Here is a 20,002-nt window from a genome sequence, read left to right on the forward strand (position 1 = left end):
AGATTACACAGCTAATTTGAGGTGGAGGTAGCATTTAAGCACAGGCATCCTTACTCCAGATTTAAGCATGTCTCTAAACACTTCCCTCTACTGACATTTAATCCAAGGTTGTGTCTATATGGCGATTCAATGGGAAAGTCCATCTTCTGGACTCTATTTGTATGAGAGAGCTCCCTTTTTAAAAGCATAATTTTCATGTTATTATGTTAGCCAACTCTTTGTTTTTCTTACTAAAGACTAACATTTGGGATTGCTGAACTGTGGTGCAGTGTCTAACCATGCCTGAATCAAAGCATTAGCCTAAATAATTGTAAGAACTTAACAATTACCCTTCTTACAGTCTCTCAGATTTGATTTTTATGCAAAAATAATTAGATGAAACCAATTCAATGTCTGAAGTAAATTATAAACGTGGTTCACCTTATATTTCTGTTGGAAAGTGATGATTTAAACATTGCCTTAATAACATATTTAATAAGAATTCAAAAATCTGATAAATGCCTAAATAGAAATAGTTGGCCCCTTTCTACAGCATAATAACATTTTTTGGTGAATGATTGCTTGATTTTAATAGTTCTTCAATATATGATAACATTGTATTTTATCAACTCCTATGTGAGGTCAATAAATCCTTAACATATTTTAGCTAATTGTTCTTCAGAAGCAAAATGTTTTAGAAATGTCATTAGCATTTCTTCAAGTAGTCACTCTAAATGATTATAAAATAGTATATTAAACACTGGAAACATTTTAAATCTCTACCCACTTCATTATTTACATGGTGAATATTTGCTTTTCTCCCCTAAATTTATATATGTTCTGCCTGAAATAAATATATACTTTTGTATTCATCTACTTTGCTGGTATAGACATATCTGGTTGTCATGGGAATTACTAGTTTACATTTGGGGGAAAAAAAAAACCTGTGTGGAAAGAAAATTGTTCATAGACTATCTTAATATTAAGGTAACAAATTAGGAGAGGGTTTTACCTTTATTGTATATTGATTTTTAGTTTAAAAAAATCAAAATCTGTCTTCACTAACAAAAGCATGTCTTTAAGCAGGATACAGCCTCTTCCAATTCTAAGTTTATACTGACCCCTATTGGTTATTTTGTCCTAATCTATTCCTGGCTTATTCTTATAGAACATATGTTAAAATATTTAAACATGTTTACATTTAGAATTTAATTATGTTAGGATTAAAGTCATAACATACTTTTCATAGATCCTTTCTCTCCTTGTATTGTACAATATAAACTATGCATAAATTTTATTCATCCTTTAAGACAATCTATTTTGGGGGAAACTAGCTTGTATTGATTGTCTACAATAGGCTTACACTGTGCTATAATTTATAAGACCATGTGATATTATTTAATCCTCTCAACTCTTTAAGGTTGAAATATTACTAACAAGGATTCTGAGATTCTGAGAAGTCAAGTACCTTACTAAAGGTATTTTCATAACTTATATTGAAAGCAGAATTTAGGGCTCCTGGGTGGCTCAGTTGGTTAAGCGACTGCCTTCGGCTCAGGTCATGATCCTGGAGTCCCGGGATCGAGTCCCACATCGGGCTCCCCGCTCAGCGGGAAGTCTCCTTCTCCCTCTCCCGCTCCCCCCTCTTGTGCTCTCTCTCTCTCTCTCTCATTCTCTCTCTCAAATAAATAAATAAAATCTTTAAAAAAAAAAAAAAAGAAAGCAGAATTTAAAATGCAGAACTTGAAAGGACGGGTGTGTCTATGACATTAACAATCGAAGTGAGAAGTTAAAAGCTAAGTCAATAGCTTCTCCCCACTTGATAATTTTTCCAGTGTTAAGTTTTTTAGATCCATATTAAGGACTTGTAATTCTACAACATTTCTCTTTGGATATCTACCTCAATCGTATATCTTTGTTAAAATGACTTAAGTAGAACCATTTTAAAATGGAGTCAGAGCAGCCATTTCAGGGGAAATGGGTTTTCACATCCAGTTTCTTGAAACTTTGAACTTGGCCAAACCATCAACATTCAAGAAGTCAGCAAGCAGGAGAATATTCTGTTTAGAAAAAGTGAACTTATGCCTGGTGATCACTTCACCTGACCAATCAATGAGTGCAAATCCAGCCCTACTCGTCAGCACCAATGAACTCTTCTTTAAAACTATTTACCCAATTTTCCTCTTTTTTTTCCCATGAAAATCCTGTCAACCTCCTGAAATCCGGACACTATTTGGGATTCTACTTAAAACTGTGTACCTGAATTGCAATTCTTTGATTCCAGTTAAACGCTTTGCTTCTTGAACTGGTTTCTTTTTTGCATCTCATTACTCTTGGTTTTTAAGCTTGCATGTTCACGTGCTGAGGGGTAACATTTCTGAGACTTCAAGTTCAACATGTCCAAACTAAACCCACTGTCTTTTACTGAATTCCATTCCTTCATTTTTGCTACTTAACATTTAATGGTCACAGTTCTAGATTCCTAGGTGTTACCTCACCTTCACCCATCTAATTTTTGTAAACTTTATAAAACTTTAATTATTAATGACAATGACTATTTCTAAGTTATTTCTGTGCACCAAACTGTTCTCCCAGAATCTTTTATAAAAGAACTAGAACTTTGTGTACATTCCCTGGAGATGATCATTATCACTTAATTTGCAAGGATTCCCAATGTCTCCTGAACAGCTCATAACGTTCAATAAAACCAATGCTATGTTTAAGTTTTTACAATCAGTATGTCTTTTTTACCTAATTAAAATTTTTTAACGTGCAAACTTCCTGTAACATCTTAATTGGACAAGAAATGAAAATGCGTGTCAACAACAAAGAAGTGATACAAAGAACTGTAAGTACCCAAACGAATGGAAATACCCCAATAAACTTGTCCCAGGCAGTGGCCTACAGGAATACCTGGGAATGTAAGGGGGGGGGGGGGGGGAAAGGACGCAAAAGTGTAAAAACGAGAAATAAGTGGATGAACGGATGAACATTGAGAAAAAGAAGGCAATCCTCCAAAAGCTGTCAGAAATTCTTCTAATAGACGAGGACAAAATCATCAACCACCACCTCAGCCTCTACTAAACCCAAATTCTAATAAACATTAAGTAATGGTGAGTTTTCCTCACATCGTTTCCTTAATGTGGCAAACTACGGCCAGACTGCATTAGCCAGAAATTTCCGCCCGGATGTTAGAGAGCTCTGCTCCGAAACCAGCCTCAAGTTCCAAGAACGCGCACGCGCACGCGCAATCTCAACACGACACCCTCCCCCACCCCACCCAACATGGGCCTCAAAGGAAGTGACGCAAAGCTGAGGGGCGGGGTGGGCTATGCGCCGGAAGTGGCTCGCAGATAGTAAATAAGGCCCGAAAGGGTGGAGAGGTACTGTCTCCATCTTGTCGCCAGCGGCTGCTCCTGCGACGTTGCCGAGATGGGGAACGTCTTGGGACTGTGCTCCATGGCGAGCTGGGTAAGGAGGTTTTTAGTGACCTTCAGGGTGCTAAGCATAGGAGGCGAGGGAGAAGGGAACCCGAGCCGGGCTGGATGCAGTGCGTCGGTAACTTGGTACCCCACCCAACAGGGAGTGCCTGCCGTCCCCATTTTCTCCCTGTCTCCCGTGGTCACGCCAACTCAGCTTTAGGGCCCTGAGTCTTGCTAAGAGCTGACAGCCGTGGCCGTGAGGAGCAGTGGAGATGGAAAGATAACCCTGATGGGAGAAGCAAAGAAAGACAGGACAGCTGTAGTTTCCCTCCCCCAACCGTGTTTCGTGAGTAGCTTTCGTGAAAGCTACTCCACATTCTTCCAAGTCCCTTTTTGTTGTTTTTTTTCCTGTGTCTGCGTAGGCCGTCTCTACAGAGGTTTTAGGCCCATTCCGTGGAGTACCCCATCTCTTCTCGTCTTGTTGCCAGCGACCTCAGAGTCTGCAGCACTGTCATCCCGGGAGGCATGTTGGCCTCTTTGTTCTGTCGGGCTGACTGCAATTAAACGCCCGCTATTTGGGACAGCTTGGCGGTAATATTTACTAATATTAGTAAATATTAGCTCTGTGGCTGGGTCCTCGACCTTCATGCTATGAAGAAATTACTGTATTTCTCAAGTAATAATATATGTATCTGTAAAAGCTGGTCAGTTCAATGGTATTACAAATCTTGTATCTTGACAAAAGTATGCTTCTGTAATCTGAAATTTCATGTTTAATTAGGTGTAGGTTGCATTTTAATTAGATAGCATCTTTAGAGTGATACCATTTTTCATTATAGTGGTACAATTTCTTAATTCAGGTGGTGCAAATAAACTTCAGTTTAAGATAACCCCCCCAAAATAGACAACATGTTAACACTACAGTTAATAAAGTTATTTGTAATTTTGGGCGAGGTATTTGGGTTAAAATCATATTTCTTTAATCCGTGATTTCTAAATTCCACTTCTAACGCTTGTCTGATATCCCAGATGACTCCATTATATACACGAGTCAGAATTTTTATTATTTTACATACCTCACTTTTTTTAGAAAGTTCTGATATTGCTTGAACTGTAAGTGTTAAATTTTAATAAAATAATACCTGGAGGTTGTTACTTCAACAGAGATCATTCTCTTGATTATATCTCTTCTTGTAGATGGGCATGGAAACCAAGTATTTTTAATCTCAGTAAGAAAGTGGAGAATCCACTTGAGTCTGTTTAATACAAAAGAGGCACAGTGTAATAAATGTATTACAAAATAATAAATGTTAAAACATTGCTTTTGTTTTTTGGGGGGGGAATGTGTGATTTGTGAAGTCAGATTTTGTCCATTTATCAATAGGCATGTTCTTTGTATATAGTAAAGACTTAAAAGGAGGGATTCATGTTTCCAGTTTTGTTCTCTCCAGAACCATGGTGAACACCTTTTTTGCCACAAGAATAATTATGGTTGGGGGGAGAGGGTGTTAAGGATTTTTTTTCTATATATTTATGTGTTTGTTTATTTATTATTATTTTTTAAAGATTTTATTTATTTGTCAGAGAGAGAGAGCGCAAGCAGGGGGAGCGGCAGGCAGAGCAGGCAGAGGGAGAAGCAGGCTCCCCGCTGAGCTAGGAGCCCGATGCAGGACAGGATCCCAGGACCCTGGGATCATGACCTGAGCCGAAGGCAGACACTTAACTGAGCCACCCAGGCATCCCTATATTTATGTGTTTTAAATCAGAAAATCGCTTTAGTGAACAATATGGAAAATTATATTCCTATTAAAGTTCTTACAACTTAGTTCTTCACCTTTATTGACTAGAAAACTGATAAAATTGACACTGCATTTTAGTCACTGTTAATAACGAGGTATATTGGAAAGGTAGTAACAAGGAGGCAATTTTCTTATCCTCCAATAATTAGATCTCTGGCAGATAGACTAGGTGTCCAAGGTTGATCTTGTGTGCTAGATTATTGTGGCCGGTCTAGGAATTGACTCTGTAGTATGCAGTTCTAGTCATATTTTCCCCTTTCCTTCTTGGTGCTTCTGTCTCTGTGAACTGTTTGATTTTGGTGTAGTTTGTTAGCAGCTGAAGGGGACGTTGCCTTGTAATATATGTCCGTTTTTTCAACAGTCTTAATAGTCAGTATGCTTATTTACTTAAAGGTTTTGACAAATTCAAAACTTACTCAAATTTTCAAAAGTATTCAAGTCATTAAATTAGAACTGTTAAACCACATTTAAACAAATCTTATTTTTTACTCAGGTTTTTTGAGGCTTAATCTATGTCTGTAAAGTTTTTTTTCTGATTTATAAAACAGCTATAGAAAATTTCTGAACTATGAAAACACATAAAAGAAAAAATACATGTAATACTGTTGTGCATTGATTGGAGTTTTAATTTTTGAGTTTCTTTGCTAAGTGGCCTAGAATTAGATTGATCATAAATCTTGGTTCATGCGGCTGTCTCTTTGATCAGTGATTACATTAACCACTTAAATATCTGGATCTCCCACCTAATCCTGTAACTACATTACCAGAAATTTATGCCTGCTTCAGTGCTTTCACCCCAATCTCAACAATGATATTAATTACTAGAATTGATTTTTTTGAATTATTGGACTTTATATACAATAACTATCCCCTTTTTTTTGTCCAAGATACTTAATATACTTAAGAAGAAAGAGCTAGTGATTACTGCCTACCTATTTTGTGTCAGCCTCTGCTAGATTTTTATTTTTTAGTACAATGACTTGTCTTTGCAGAAATGATTCATAGTCACTGAACAGTCAAGCATAGCAGAGTACAAAGTTAAAATGTCACAAAAAAAATGCCATCACCAATAACATTCCTTCTCTCAATGTATATATACATGCATGGATGAATGGACAAAAATATATTTTAGGAATGGTAGCATGCTAAACATGTATTTTTAAACAAAGCATTAAATCTATTTTTTCCTGAGTTTAACAAAAGGAAAATAAAAATAAAGGAGTTGTTGAATGTTAAATAAACATTTCTTCATCAGGAGAGTTTCCTAAAAAGATTCATCTAAGGAGATGTTTCTATAGCAGTGGTTCTCAACTGGGCACATTTGGCAATGTCTGCCAAATTTTTTGGCATTTTTTGCTGTCCAGTTTGGGGTAAGAGGTGCTAATAGCATCTAGTAAGTAAACGCCAGAGATACTACTAAACATTTTACACTGCACAGGATGGCCCCCAGCAACAAAGAATTTTTTGATCCAAGATGTCAGTAGTGGCAGGCTTGAGAAATTCTGCTTCATCCTCTTCAATTGGCCAGAGCAAAAAATGAATGAAATAGTCTTATATATAATAGAGTAGACTGTTATATATATAATATATAATAGACTGCTATAAATAGCAGTCTTAACTGCTCTTTAAAAAAGCTTTTAACGAATCCTATCTTTATCTCTACCTTCTGCCTCAGGGAGACTACCTGGTGCCACCAATTCCTGATCTGTTTGGGGATTCTACAAATTGTATTGCTTAACTTTTTCCTTTGATGGCTTATAATTCAACTTTTTAGGCCTTAAAAGGTCAAAAAGAACAGGAGAAAAAATCCACAGTCTGACCTTTTAAGTTTATTCCTAAGTTTGTTCATTTTAAGTGTACTCCTAAGCCCTTTATTTTTTTTATTTTATTGGGAGCGTGGGTAAATTCACATATTTAGTCTGCCATCTTTAACCAGAATCTCTTTGTATATGTATTATTTTTTATATGTGACCATTGTGTTTTATAACCATAATTATCCTAGTTGTTTAGTCTTAGAACTAAACAAGTCATTCTTGAAGTGTGTTTCGTGGACCCTGTAGCGTCAGCACACCAGGAGACTTACTGGAAACACTGACTAAGGCCCAGCACTCTGTTTTAATAAGCCCTCCAGGGGCGCCTGGGTGGCTCAGTCGTTAAGCGTCTGCCTTCAGCTCAGGTCATGATCCCGGGGTCCTGGGATCGAGTCCTGCTTCGGGCTTCCTGCTCCGTGGGAAGACTGCTTCTCCCTCTCCCACTCCCCCTGCTTGTGTTCCTGCTCTCGCTATCTCTCACTCTGTCAAATAAATAAACTCTTGAAAAAAAAAAAAAAATAAGCCCTCCAAGTGATTCCGATACCTGCTACATTTTGAGAACCACTGCTCTACACTTTAAGTGGTTTCAAACCTCAAAGCACTTTTTAACCATGGCTTCTCCCAGTTTTTGTTTTTTTTTAACTTAATGTCCTCTCCTAATTGACTAAATTTTATAATCCTGATAGATTTTTGAAGAATTCATGGATGCTGAAATCTTTATAAATTCTTTTATATATAAAACTATCTTTTACATTTCTGAGAGGCATTGTTTACCAGTTTAATAATATACCCATTTCCTTCAGAACTTAATAGTCTTTTCTGTGAATCCTGTTTTATCTAACAACACTGTGGTATCCACTCCCTCCCAACACATCTCACATGTTCTATTGACTTGTTTCCTCTGCCTGGATATCTGAAGAGTTTTTACTTCTCTTTGAAATTAACCAAATATGTCTGACTTTAAATCTTTTATCACATTTTTCATCTAAAAAATAGCGTTCTTTTGGGGCACCTGGGTTAAGCATCTGCCTTTGGCTCAGGTCATGAGCCCAGGGTCCTGGGATTGGGCCCGGCATCAGGCTCCCTGCTCGGTGGGGAGTCTGCTTCTCCCTCTGCCTCTCCCCTGGCTTGTGCCTCTCTCACTTACTCTCTCTCAAATAAATAAATAAAATCTTTAAAAAACAAAAAAGAAAGAAAGAAAGAAAATAGTGTTCTTTTAGAAATACAGATTCACTTCTTCCTCTAAGGAAGTTTTTCTTGGATTCTATCTTTGAATGTCCTTTTTGTTTATTTAGAGGATTCTCTATTTTAAGGACACCAGTTAACCTTCATATTACATTGTCTTTGTTTTCCTTACATATTATTTTTCCATATTTTTGTCATTTTTTTAGTTGATATAATTTACCTGAAATCACACTTTGTAATATACAGGTCTGTGAATTTTGAGAAATCCTTTAGTTACGTAACAGCTACAGAACAGTTAGCACCTTAAATTATGTCATCCTAATTCTTGGCAACCCCTGTTTTTTCTGTCTCCAGAGTTCGTTCTTTCCAGAAAGGCATATGAATAAATCATACAAAATATGGCCTTTTGAGTTGGGCTTTTTTTACTGAGTATAATTCATTGAGATTTATTCATGTTGTGTGTATTAATGGTTTGTTCCTTTTTATTTTTGTATAGTATTCCATTGCTTGGATAAACCACAACTTACTATCCATGTATCAGGTGAAGGGCATTTCCAGATTTTGGTGATAAAATAGCTATAAGCATTTCCATAAAGGTACCACAAAGGTTTTTTGTGTGACTCTTAAGTTCTCTTTTGCTTAGGTAAAATATCTAGCAGTGGAATTGCTGAGTAATATGACAAGCATACATTTGACTTGTAAGAAACTACCAAGCTGGTTTCCAAGATAGCTGTACCAGTTTTCGATCCCAACAAAGAGAGTTGTTAGTACTTGGTATTATGAGTTTATTTGATTTTAGCCATTCTAACGTGTGTGTGGTGGTATCTCATTATGCTTTTAGTGTGCATTTCCTTAGTAACTGATGATATTGAGCACTTTTTCATGCACTTATTTGCCATCCATATATTTTCTTTCTTAAAATGTTTGAATAATTTGCCCAGTTTTTATTTTGGTTGGTTGGTTTTCTTAAGTATTAAAAATTCCTTATATATTCTCAGTACAAATCATTTATCAGCTACCTGATTCCCATATATTTTTTTCAAATCTGTGGCTTGTCTTAATTCTCTCCAGGGTGTCTTTCAAATAGCAGAAGTTCTTAATTTTGATGGGACCTAGTTTATCAATTTTCTTTCTTCTGTGGGTCATGCTTTTCATATTGTATCTAAGAAATCCTCAGTTAATTTTGATATATGGTTTGATTGTGGCTTAAGGTTTTGTTTTTTTTTTTTTAAGATTTTATTTATTTTATTAGATAGCAAGTGTATGGGAGAGGGAGATGCTGAGCAGGGAGCCTGACCTGGGGCTCAATCCCAGGACCCTGGGATCATGACCTAAGCCAAAGGTAGACGCTTAACCTACTGAGCCACCCAGGCGCCCCTTAGGGTTCTTCCAGTTATTTCAGTACTGTTTATTAAAGAGATTGTCCTTCCTATGTTGATTTGCTTTGGCACTTTAATCAAAAACCCTTTTACCATATTTATGTAAGTCTATTCTGAACTTTATTCTCTTTCATCTATTTGTGCCTATACTGTTGCCTAAACCCACCCTATTTTGATTACTGTGGCTTTAAAGTTAATCTTGAAGTTAGGTAGTGTTGTCTTCCAGTATTGTTGTTTTTCAAAATTCTTTGGGCTATTCTAGTTCCCTCACCTTTCCATATAAATTTTTAAAGCAACTGGTTTATTTCTTCCAGCCTCCTACTGGGATTGTGATTGGAATGTGGTTGACTCTATAGATAAGTTTGGAAAGAATTGACATCTTAAAATATTGAGTATTCAGTTTATGAGCTCAGTTTTCCTTGCCATTTAAGTCTGATTTGTTTCATCATTGTTTTCTAATTTTCATCATTTGGGATCTAGTACATATTTTGTTAGATTTATACTTTAGTATTTTTGTTGGTTTAATTTCTTTTTTGTTGGTATGCAGGATTATGATTAATATGTGTATAATGACTTTGTATCCTGGGACCTTGTTAAACTCCCTTGTAAATCTAGTAGCATTTTGTAAGTTTTTTGGCATTTTCCATGTAAACAATTATTTGTGAATGGAAAAGTTACTTTTCCCTTTGCTGTGTATATTTCTTTTCTTTTTCTTGTCTTGTTGTATTGACTAGAATCTCTAGTGTGAAGGTAAGTATCTGTGATGAGAGCAGATATCTTTGCCTTGTTCTGAATCTTAGGGGAAATAGACCTTAACCATGAAGTATGGACGGCAGCTATAGATTTCTTGTAAATGCACTTTATCAAGTTGAGGATAATTGTGTTCTTTCTTTGCAGAAAGTTTTGTTCAATTTATCATGAATGGCTATCGATTTGTCAAGTGATTTTCCTGCATCCGTTGAGATGACCGTAAATGATTTTTCTTTAGTCTGTGAATATGGTGAATTGCACTGGTTGATTTTCAAAAGTTCAATCAGCCTTACTTTCCCTGACTAAACCCTACTTGGTCACAGTGTTTTATATCCTTTTATTTTATTTTATTTTATTTTTTAAAGATTTTATTTATCTTTAAGAGAGCAAGCGCACAAGCAGGGGGAGCTGCAGGCAGAGGGAGAAGCAGGCTTCCTGCTGAGCAAGGAGCCCAATGGGGGACTCCATCGCGGACCCTGGGACCTTGAGCTGAGCCAAAAGCAGACGCTTAACCAACTGAGCCATCCAGGCATCCCATATAGCCTTTATTTTTAAAGGCTTTTTTTTAGGGGACCTGGGTGGTTCAGCGGTCTGACTCTTGATTTCTGCTCAGGTCATGATCTCAGGGTCATGAGATTGAGCCCCATGTGGGGCTCTGCACTAAGCATGGAGTCTGCTTAAGATTCTGTCCCTCTCCCTCTGTCCCCCACCCCCTAATTGAACACTCATGCTCTCTCACTTAAAAAAGGGGGGGGGCCTTCTTTAGAGTAGTTTTAGGTTCATAGAAAATTGAAAGATAACAAAGATTTCCCATATATCCCCTGAATCTACACATGGAAAGCCTCCTTCCTTATCAACATCCCCCACTAGAGTGGTACATTTGTTACAATTAATGAACCTGTGTTGACACATCATAATCATCCAAAGTCTGTAGGTTACATTATGGTTCACTCTTGGTGTTGGACATTCCGTGCGTTTGGGCAAATGTGTAATGACATGTAGCCACCATTATAGTAGCATACAGAATATTTTCACTACCCTTTTTACTCTGTGCCTTGCCTATTCATTCCTGTACCCACTCCAGCCACTGATCTTACTGTCTCCACGGTTTTGCCTTTTCCAGAATTTCATAGTCGAAATCATACAAGATGTAGTCTTTTCACGTTGCCTTCTTTCAGTTAGTAATACCCATTTAAGGTTTCTCCATGTCTTTTCATGGCCTGAGAACTCCTTTGTTTTCAGCACTAATGTACCATTATTTAGATGTACCACAGTTTATTTGTTCATTCACCTACTAAGGGACATCTTGGTTGCTTCCAAGTTTGGGCAGTTAGGAATAAAGCTGCTATAAACATCCATGTGCAGGCTTTTTTGTGTATATGAGTTTTAATATGCATTTCCCATATGCATATGAAATATGTGGAACAGTTTTTCATATGCTTATTTGCCATCTATATATCGAATTTGGTGAGGTGTCTGTTGACCCATTTTTTAATCTGATTGTTTCTTATTGTGTTTTAAGAGTTCTCTGTGTGTTTTGGATAACAGTCCTTTATGATCAGGTGTGTTTTTTGCAAATATTTTCACACAGTTGGCCTTTCTTTTCATTCTTTTGATGTTGACCTTTGCAGAGCAGAATTTTTTAAATTTTAATGAATATCAGTTTATCAGTTATATTTTTGTGAATCATGCTTTTGATGTTGTATCTGAAAAGTCATTGCCACACCCAAGGTCATTTAGATTTTTTCCTGTGTTATCTTGTACTGGTTTATGGTTTTAGGATTTACATTTAGGTTTAAAATCCATTTTGAATTAATTTTGGGAAAGGGTGTGAGATCTGTGTCTATATGTCTAGATTCATTTTTCTGCATATGAATGCTCAGTTGTTAACAGTACCATTTGTTCAAAAGACCATCTTTGTTTCATTGAATTGCCTTCGCACCTTTGTCAAAGATTAGTTGATTGCATTTATGTGGGGGCTATTTGTGGGCTCACTATTCTGTTCTTTGATTTGTCTTTTCTTTTTGACAGTACCATAGTGACCTGTTATTGTTGCTTTATAAGTCTGAAGTCCAGGGACACCTGGGTGGCTCAGTTAGTTAAGCATCTGCCTTCGGCTCAGGTCATGATCCCAGCGTCCTGAGATTGAGTCCCACATCGGGTTCCTAGCTCAGTGGGAAGCCTGCTTCTCTCTCTGCCTGCTGCTCCCCCTGCTTGTGCACTCACATGCTCTCTCTGTCTCTCTCTCTCTCTCGCAAATAAATAAAATCTTTAAAAAAAAAAAAAAAAGTCTTAAGTCTGATAGTGTCAGTCCTTCAACTTTGTTCTTCTTCAGTATCATATTGGCTATTCTGGGTCTTTTGTCTCTCCATATGAATTTTAGAATCAGTTTGTCAATATCTACACAATAACTTGCTGGGGTTTTGATTGGGATTGCATTGAATCTATAGGTCAAGCTTGAGGGATTGACATCTTAACAACATTGAGTCTTCCTAATCCATGAATGTGGAATATCTGTTCATTTACTTAGTTCTTTCTTTTTTTAATTTTTTTTTTTAAGATTTTATTTATATTTGTCAGAGCTCAAGCAGGAGGAGTGGTAGACAGAGGGAGAAGCAGGCTCTCTGATGAGCCAAGAGATCGATGCAGAACTCGATCCCAGGACCTGGGATCATGACCTGGGCTGAAGACAAACACTTAACTGACTGAGCCACCCAGGCGTCCCTGTTTAGTTCTTTTATTTTGCTTATCAGAATTTTGTGTTTTTTCTCATATTGATCTTGTATGTACTCTGTTAAATTGATAAGTATTTTGGGGTTTTTGTTTTTGGATGCTAACATAAATGGTAATGTATTTTTAATTTCAAGTTTTACTTTTTCATTGCTGATGTATAGGAAAGCAGTTGACTTCTGTCTGTTAACCTTGTATCCTGCAACCCTGCTATAATTATTTATTAGTTCTAAGATTTTGTGGGGGTTGTTTTGGTCACTTCTTTTGAAATTTCTATGTAGATGATAATGCCATCTGTGAATGAAGATAATTTTATTTCTTCCTTCCCAATGCATATACCTTTTATTTCCTTTTCTTGTCTTAGTGCACTAGCTAGAACTTCCAGTACAGTGTTGAAAAGGAATGATGAGAGGAAAGATCCTTGCTTTGTACCTGATATTAATTGGGAAGGCTTCAAGTTTCTCACCATTAAATGTGATAACTGTAGGTGTTTTGTTGGTTTTATTAATCAAGTTGAGGGAGTTCCCCTCTATTCCTAGTTTATTGAGAGTTTTTATCATGAATGAGGTTGGATTTTGTCAAATATGTTTTCTGGGCATCTACTGATATGATCATCTTTGTGGACATTAACTGATTTTTTGAATGTTGAACCATTCTTGTATATTAGGGATAAAACCTACTTGGTCATGGTATATAATTCTTTTCATATATTGTTGGATTTGATATGCTAGCATTTCGTTGAGGATTTATGCATCTGTTTATGAGAGCTGTTGATTTGTAGTTTTCATTTTTTATAATGTCTTTGGTCTAGTTATATTGTTAAAAGTAATGCTGGTCTCATAAAATGAGTTAGGCAGTCTTCTCTGCTTCTGTCCTCTGAAAGAGATTTCAGAGCACTGGTATTTTGTTTCTTTAAATGTTTAGTAGAGTTCACCAGTGAACTCATCTGGGTCTGGTGCTTTCTGTTTTGGAAGGTTATTAATTATTGACTCAATTTCTTCAACAGATACTGGCTTATTCACATTGCCTATTTCTTGTTGTGTGAGTTTTGGCAACTTGTGTCTCTCAAGGAATTGATTCGTTTTATCTAGGTTTTCAAATCTGTGGACTGTTGACAATATTCTTTTATTATCCTTTTGATAATAACGTTGTGGTGAGGTATTGAGAAAGGAGAAGTGTTCCACAGCCCTATGATTAGGTCTTAGTCATTTAGTGAGCCTATGTCTCTGGACTGTGAACTCACAAGTGTCTCTCGGGCTTTTTTTTCCTCCTAGGTGGAAGAGGATGGCTAATTTGGGCTGGAATTGAGTATTTCCCTTTCCCTGCATTATTGTGACACTGATAATACCCCAGCAGGTTAGGGTCTGCTTAACTAGTTTCTCCTTAGCATAGGCATTGTAAAGAACAGAGTGTTCTGGGTATATTTTTAAATGGTTCCTTTTCCCCTCTGCTGCAAGAAGCATGAAGGAATTTCCACAGTAAGTTCCAGCAATTCTTCAGTTAAAGTTTAGGTTCTCCTACCTGGGCGTTGGTTCCTAAGTTGACTTCCACTTGTGATTCTCTGCTCTGGTAAGGCACGGCTCCCTGTATTTGCCTATCTGTCTCCAGTCTGGGGGCAGTGATTTACCCCATATCCTAATCTCTCCTATGGATCCTAAAAGAGTTTTTGATATTTTACTCTGTTCAGCTTTTTACAGGTGAGGACAGAGTGGTGACTGCCATGCTTCTTGCGTGGGGAAACATGTACTAGAAGTCTTCATGTATTTTTTTACGTTATTGATTTTGAATTGACAAGATATTAAAAAATTATGTTCATGAAGGATATTGGTCTGTTCTTTTATAATGTTTTTGGCTGTAGCGTCAAAGTAATTCTGGCCCACTGGAAGAGAGTTGTGAAGTGTTTTGCCTCTTCAGTTTTAAGTGCTTAATAGAACTCACCCAGTGAAACCATCTATGCCTGGGAAGGTTTGTAACTACAAATTTAATTTTTTAAAATAGTTATAGGGCTACTCAGTGTGTATATATATATTTTTTCTTTTTTTTAAGATTTTATTTTTAAGTAATCTTTACACCCAACCTGGAGCTTGAACTCACAACCCTGAGATCAAGAGTCACATGCTCTACCGACTGAGCCAACCAGGTTCCAACATTATATATATTTTTTATTGAATGATTTCTGGCAGTGTGGGTTTTTCATAGAGTTTGTCCATTTTACCTAAGGTATTAAATAAAATTGTTCATCCTTATCCCTTACAGTTTTTTAATGCTTCTAGGATCTGTATTGGTGTCTCTTCACATTTCCATAATTCATGATTTGTGTGTGTTTACTCTTGCTCTTTTGCACTTTTATATCCTGATCAGTCTCTTTCTCAGTTGTAATGGTCTTCTAAAACTGGTTTCACTGATTTTCTTGTTCTGCTTTTTACTGCCTTGATTTCTCTTCTTTGTTATTTTCTTTATTTTTTGTTTAATTTGCTTATTTGATTTTTTTAAGGTAGAAGCTCAGATTGTTGATTTGAAATCTTTGTTTTTGTCTAATGTAATCATTTGATACTGTAAATTTCACAAATGTGACGTTATTTTCATTTCGTATAATTTCCTTTTGATATCTTTTCCCTGTAGATTAATTAGAAGTCTGTTAAAATTTAGTTTCCAGATGTTTTTTCTGTTACTGATGTCTAAATTCCATTGTGGGCCAAGAATACATGGTGGTCGTTTGACTTGAGACATTTTGTATGTTTATTGCAATTTGAGATTCGTTTTATGGCCAAGAATATGGTCTGTTTTGGTTAAGTGTTCTGTGCATTCTGGAAAACAGTTTGTCCTCTGCTCTGTTTAGATTGAGTATTCCCTAAATGTCGCTTAGGCACAATTAATTGATAATGTACAAATTTTCTATATCCTTACTGATTTTTGTTTTGCTACTTAATGAGAGAATATAAATGTGAATTTGTTATATTCAGTTTTATTATTTTCCCCTAATGCATTTTGAAGTTCTCTTACTAAATGTAGAAACATTTAGGATTATAGGTCTCCTCCATGAATATCTCCATGTACGTCCCCTTTTCATTATGAAGTGTTCCTCCTTAACCCTAGTAGGATTCTTTGCTCTGAAATCTATTTTGTCTGGTACTGCTATAGCATGGTATTTGTTTTTTCTTTCTTGCACTTTTAACCTATTTGCATTTTTATATTTAAGTAGGATTCTTGTAGAAGAGATAAGAATTGGATCTCAATGTTTTATCTAACAGTCTCTGCCTTTTCATTGGAAGTGTTTATGCCATTTACATTTCGTGTGATTATTACGTTTGGGCTTAAATCAACCATCTTTCTATTTTCTGTTTGTCCTATTATCCCTTTTGTGTAGTTTTTTTTTCCCCCCTTATTTTGCATTAATTGGCCATTTTTAGTATTCTTTTATTTCCATTGGCTTACTAGCTATACTTCTTTGTCTTGAGTTTCTCAGAGGTCACTTTAGGGTGTATAGTATTCATTTTTAACTTACTACAATCTGTCTTCATGTCCAGGCATACCACTTATTTACAATATTAGAACCTCGCAGTAGTTGTATAGTTGAATGTCTTCAATGCCTCCTCTTGCATACTATTTGCAATCACCATATTTTTTTTCCACCTTCGTTATAACATAGGCCCACAATACATTGGTATTATTTTTGCTTTAAAAGGATAATTATCAGAAGGGCACGTGTTGTGATGAGCACTGGGTGTTATACGCAACTAATGAATCATTGAACACTACATCAAAAACTAATGATTTACTATACAGTGGCCAAGTGAACATAATAAAAAAAGGATAATTATCCTTTAAAGGATTTCCTTATATTTTGCCATTTCCATTGTTCTTCATTCCGTTTGTATAGATAGCTGTCTGGTATAATCTTCCTTCTGTTTGAAGGATTTCCTTCAACATTTCTGGTAGTTTAGGTCTGCTAGTTTGGGATTCTTGTGTTCTTTTTATGTCTGAAAATGGTTTTATTTTACATTAGTTTTTGAAAGAGACTTTCACTGAGCATAAAATTTTATCATTTGTTTTTTTTTTTAAGTGCTTGCTTTTGGCTTGCAGTTTTTTAATTAAAATTGATACCTTTCCTTGTTTCTCTTTATATAATATGTCTTAATATTTCTGCCTGCTTTTTAAAGATTTTTATGCTTATGGTTGTTTTTAAGCAGTTTGTGATGTGAGTTGGTGTGGTTTCCATCATGTTGTTTTTGCTAGAATTTCATTGAGCTTCTTGAATCTGGGAATTTATAATCTTGATTAAATATGGGAACATTTTGACAATTATTTCCTCAGTAGGACTCTTCTGGTCATCTCCCCTTTTGAGAGTTCCAATTTCATTTACATTAGGCTGCTTCAAATTGTCTACACTGATCTTCTGTTCATTTTTGTCCTAGCATTTTTGTCGCATTTCTTTTGCTGTGTTTTTGGGCTCATTAATCTTTTTTGCGGTGTCTTAGTATTTTTTGGTTTAGTTACTTTATTTTTCATTTCTACAGGTTTGGTATAGATCTTTTATGCTAATCTTCCATGGCTCTCCTTAACATGCTGATGGTTTTTTTTAATCTTGAGAGTATGAAATATAGTTAAAATAACACTTTTATGCCATTATCTATAATTAAGTCATCTGTGTTATTGGGTTGATTTTGATTTATTTTTCCATTAAAGGTTGTATTTTTCTACTTTCTTGCATAACTATCAAATTTTTATTAGATGTCAGACATTGTAAATTTTACCTTGATGGATGTATTTTAAAAAGATGATATTCTTGGGCAAAGGTGAGTTACTTGAAGAAAATTTGACCTTTTTGATGTTTCCTTTATGTTTTGTTAAGTGAGGCTGGAGCAGCCTTTAATCTTATGGCTGATTTTTTTTCTAAGCAATAGCCTATAACTCACTGCCTCCTGGATTACAAGGTTTTTCCACTCTGGCTGGTGGCAATACCAACTCTTCCCACTCCTTGGGTATTTTATTCAAATGCTTGCCATGATGAGTGCTTTGCTGAAGATTCAAGTTGAAGCCTCTGCAGATTTCCAGAGCTCACTTTGTAGCTTTCTTCTCTCCAGGATTCTGCCCTGTAAACTCTAGCTGCCTTTACTTCTCTCAGTGACCAACTCTGTTCCAGCTCCCAACTATCTCCTTAATTCGGGTGGACTGCTGGCCTTTGCTTAGATCCTCTCCCTATATTGGAAGCTCTCCCCAGGCAGAAAGATGGGTCAGTCATGGAGCTCACATCATTTCCTCTCTCAGAAATTACTGTCCTGCATTGCCTGTTGTTAATTGTCTGAAAAACCATTGTTTTGTTTAATTTTTTCCATTGATTAAGGCAGTAGGATATGTCTGGTCACTATTAACTGCATCTTGACCTAAGTTTATAATAATTATCTCAAGCTTTTTTCTGTTAGTAGTTTTATTTTCAGCCATGTCTGTTTTGTTCCTTGATAATTAATTATTAAGTTTGACTTTCTCTTTTCATTATCTTATTTTATTCTTTTCCCATTTCATTTTTTAACTTTTTCATTTGCTTTTTGTTATATTTCTGTAGTTCAGGTGAAGCACTTGTACAGAATTTCCTTTTCTTACTGAGTTATGTTTTGTTTCAGACTGGATTCTTCAAATGTCTCTCCCTCACCCTTTTTTTTCTCCTTCCCTCTGAGGGTTGTGCTCGCTTATTTATTTATTTATCTATTTATTATTTATTTATTATGCATGCTAGAGTTATGTTTGCATAGTTGCCATGACTTTTTTTTTTCTTTCTTAAGCTTAGTATAAACAGCTTTGTTCCTGCAGTATATTGGTTACTATAGTGTGTATGACTGCTACCATACTCCCTTCCCTTGGTTTCTGAGACTTTTCCCCCAGAGCTATCACTGTAAGACTGGAATATCCTAGTCTGTCCAGCTTTCTGAAGTCTGACAGTATGAGGGAGCTCAGCCTAGGTTATGGTGAGTCCTTGGGAGAACCTTAACGCTTAACCTTTCTGAACTATTGGCAGATTGCTTTATCAACGTTCATCTCTCCTGGTGAGGGAATTATCTTGTTCCCCTAGTGTAGTTTACTGTGGAGTTCCACTGGAGAAAGTTAGCTAGCCTGAGTTTTTCACTTTTTTCACTACCACCATCTCAGAAGAGGAAAAGATAAGGATGCCAGTTCCCTTCTTTTTCTCTTCTGGGGTGTTTGAGGATTCTCAGAATTTTGTGAATTCACCAGTATCATATTTGGGGGCTAAAGGACAGAGGCCAGAGATGGGCTTGTTATTATTCCAAGGTTTTTTGTTTGTTTTTGCTGAACTCTTTGCTGATGGTGATTTTTTTTTTTTTTTTTACTTTGTTATTTTAACTGATTTGATTTATTTTAACTGATTTAGAGGTCAAGCGCTTTTATGTTTGACTTTGGTCCATCTTTACACAGAAAGTACTAAGTTTTATTTGTGAATAATTATGTGTGAACCAGATAGATTTTGTTCCTTGGTAATTATTTTAACTTCAGTCCTGGGTTGTTTGTTTGTTTGTTTTGTTTTGTTTTGTTTTTTTTGAGTGGATGAAACAAATTTTCACTGTATCATTTTAAACTATACTGATTTTTAATACTCTTTTTCCCAGATTCCATGTTTATGTGGCAGTGCCCCATGTTTGCTGTGTCGATGCTGTCCTAGTGGAAACAACTCTACTGTAACTAGATTGATCTATGCACTTTTCCTGCTTGTTGGAGTGTGTGTAGCTTGTGTAATGTTGATACCGGGAATGGAAGAACAACTGAATAAGGTTAGTTTTTTTTTTTTTTTTTAATTGATCAACTGAACCTATAATGAGTATGCTTAAAACCGATTGTTGGGTTTTGGAAATTGTAATGTACAAAGTAAGATAACATGTAATTCCAGTTTTAGTAATCCTCATAATCTTTTAGGAAAGAAAGAATATAAGACTTAC

At 36.0% G+C, this 20,002-nt stretch overlaps 1 protein-coding gene across 1 annotated transcript in view; it reads left to right on the forward strand.

Annotated features, from left to right (window-relative positions):
• The first annotated feature begins 3,363 nt into the window (after positions 1–3,363).
• The window catches only part of SERINC1 (serine incorporator 1), a 34,403-nt gene continuing 17,764 nt past the window's right edge, over positions 3,364–20,002 (forward strand). Inside the window, exons 1-2 of the mRNA XM_032407972.1 lie at positions 3,364–3,450; positions 19,676–19,837. Coding sequence (XP_032263863.1) covers positions 3,412–3,450; positions 19,676–19,837 — 201 coding nt within the window. The 5' untranslated portion in view covers positions 3,364–3,411. The remainder of the gene's footprint in view (positions 3,451–19,675; positions 19,838–20,002) is intronic.

Source organism: Phoca vitulina, unplaced genomic scaffold (genome assembly GCF_004348235.1).
Source record: "Phoca vitulina isolate PV1807 unplaced genomic scaffold, GSC_HSeal_1.0 scaffold9, whole genome shotgun sequence".
NCBI classification, from domain to species: Eukaryota; Metazoa; Chordata; class Mammalia; order Carnivora; family Phocidae; genus Phoca; species Phoca vitulina.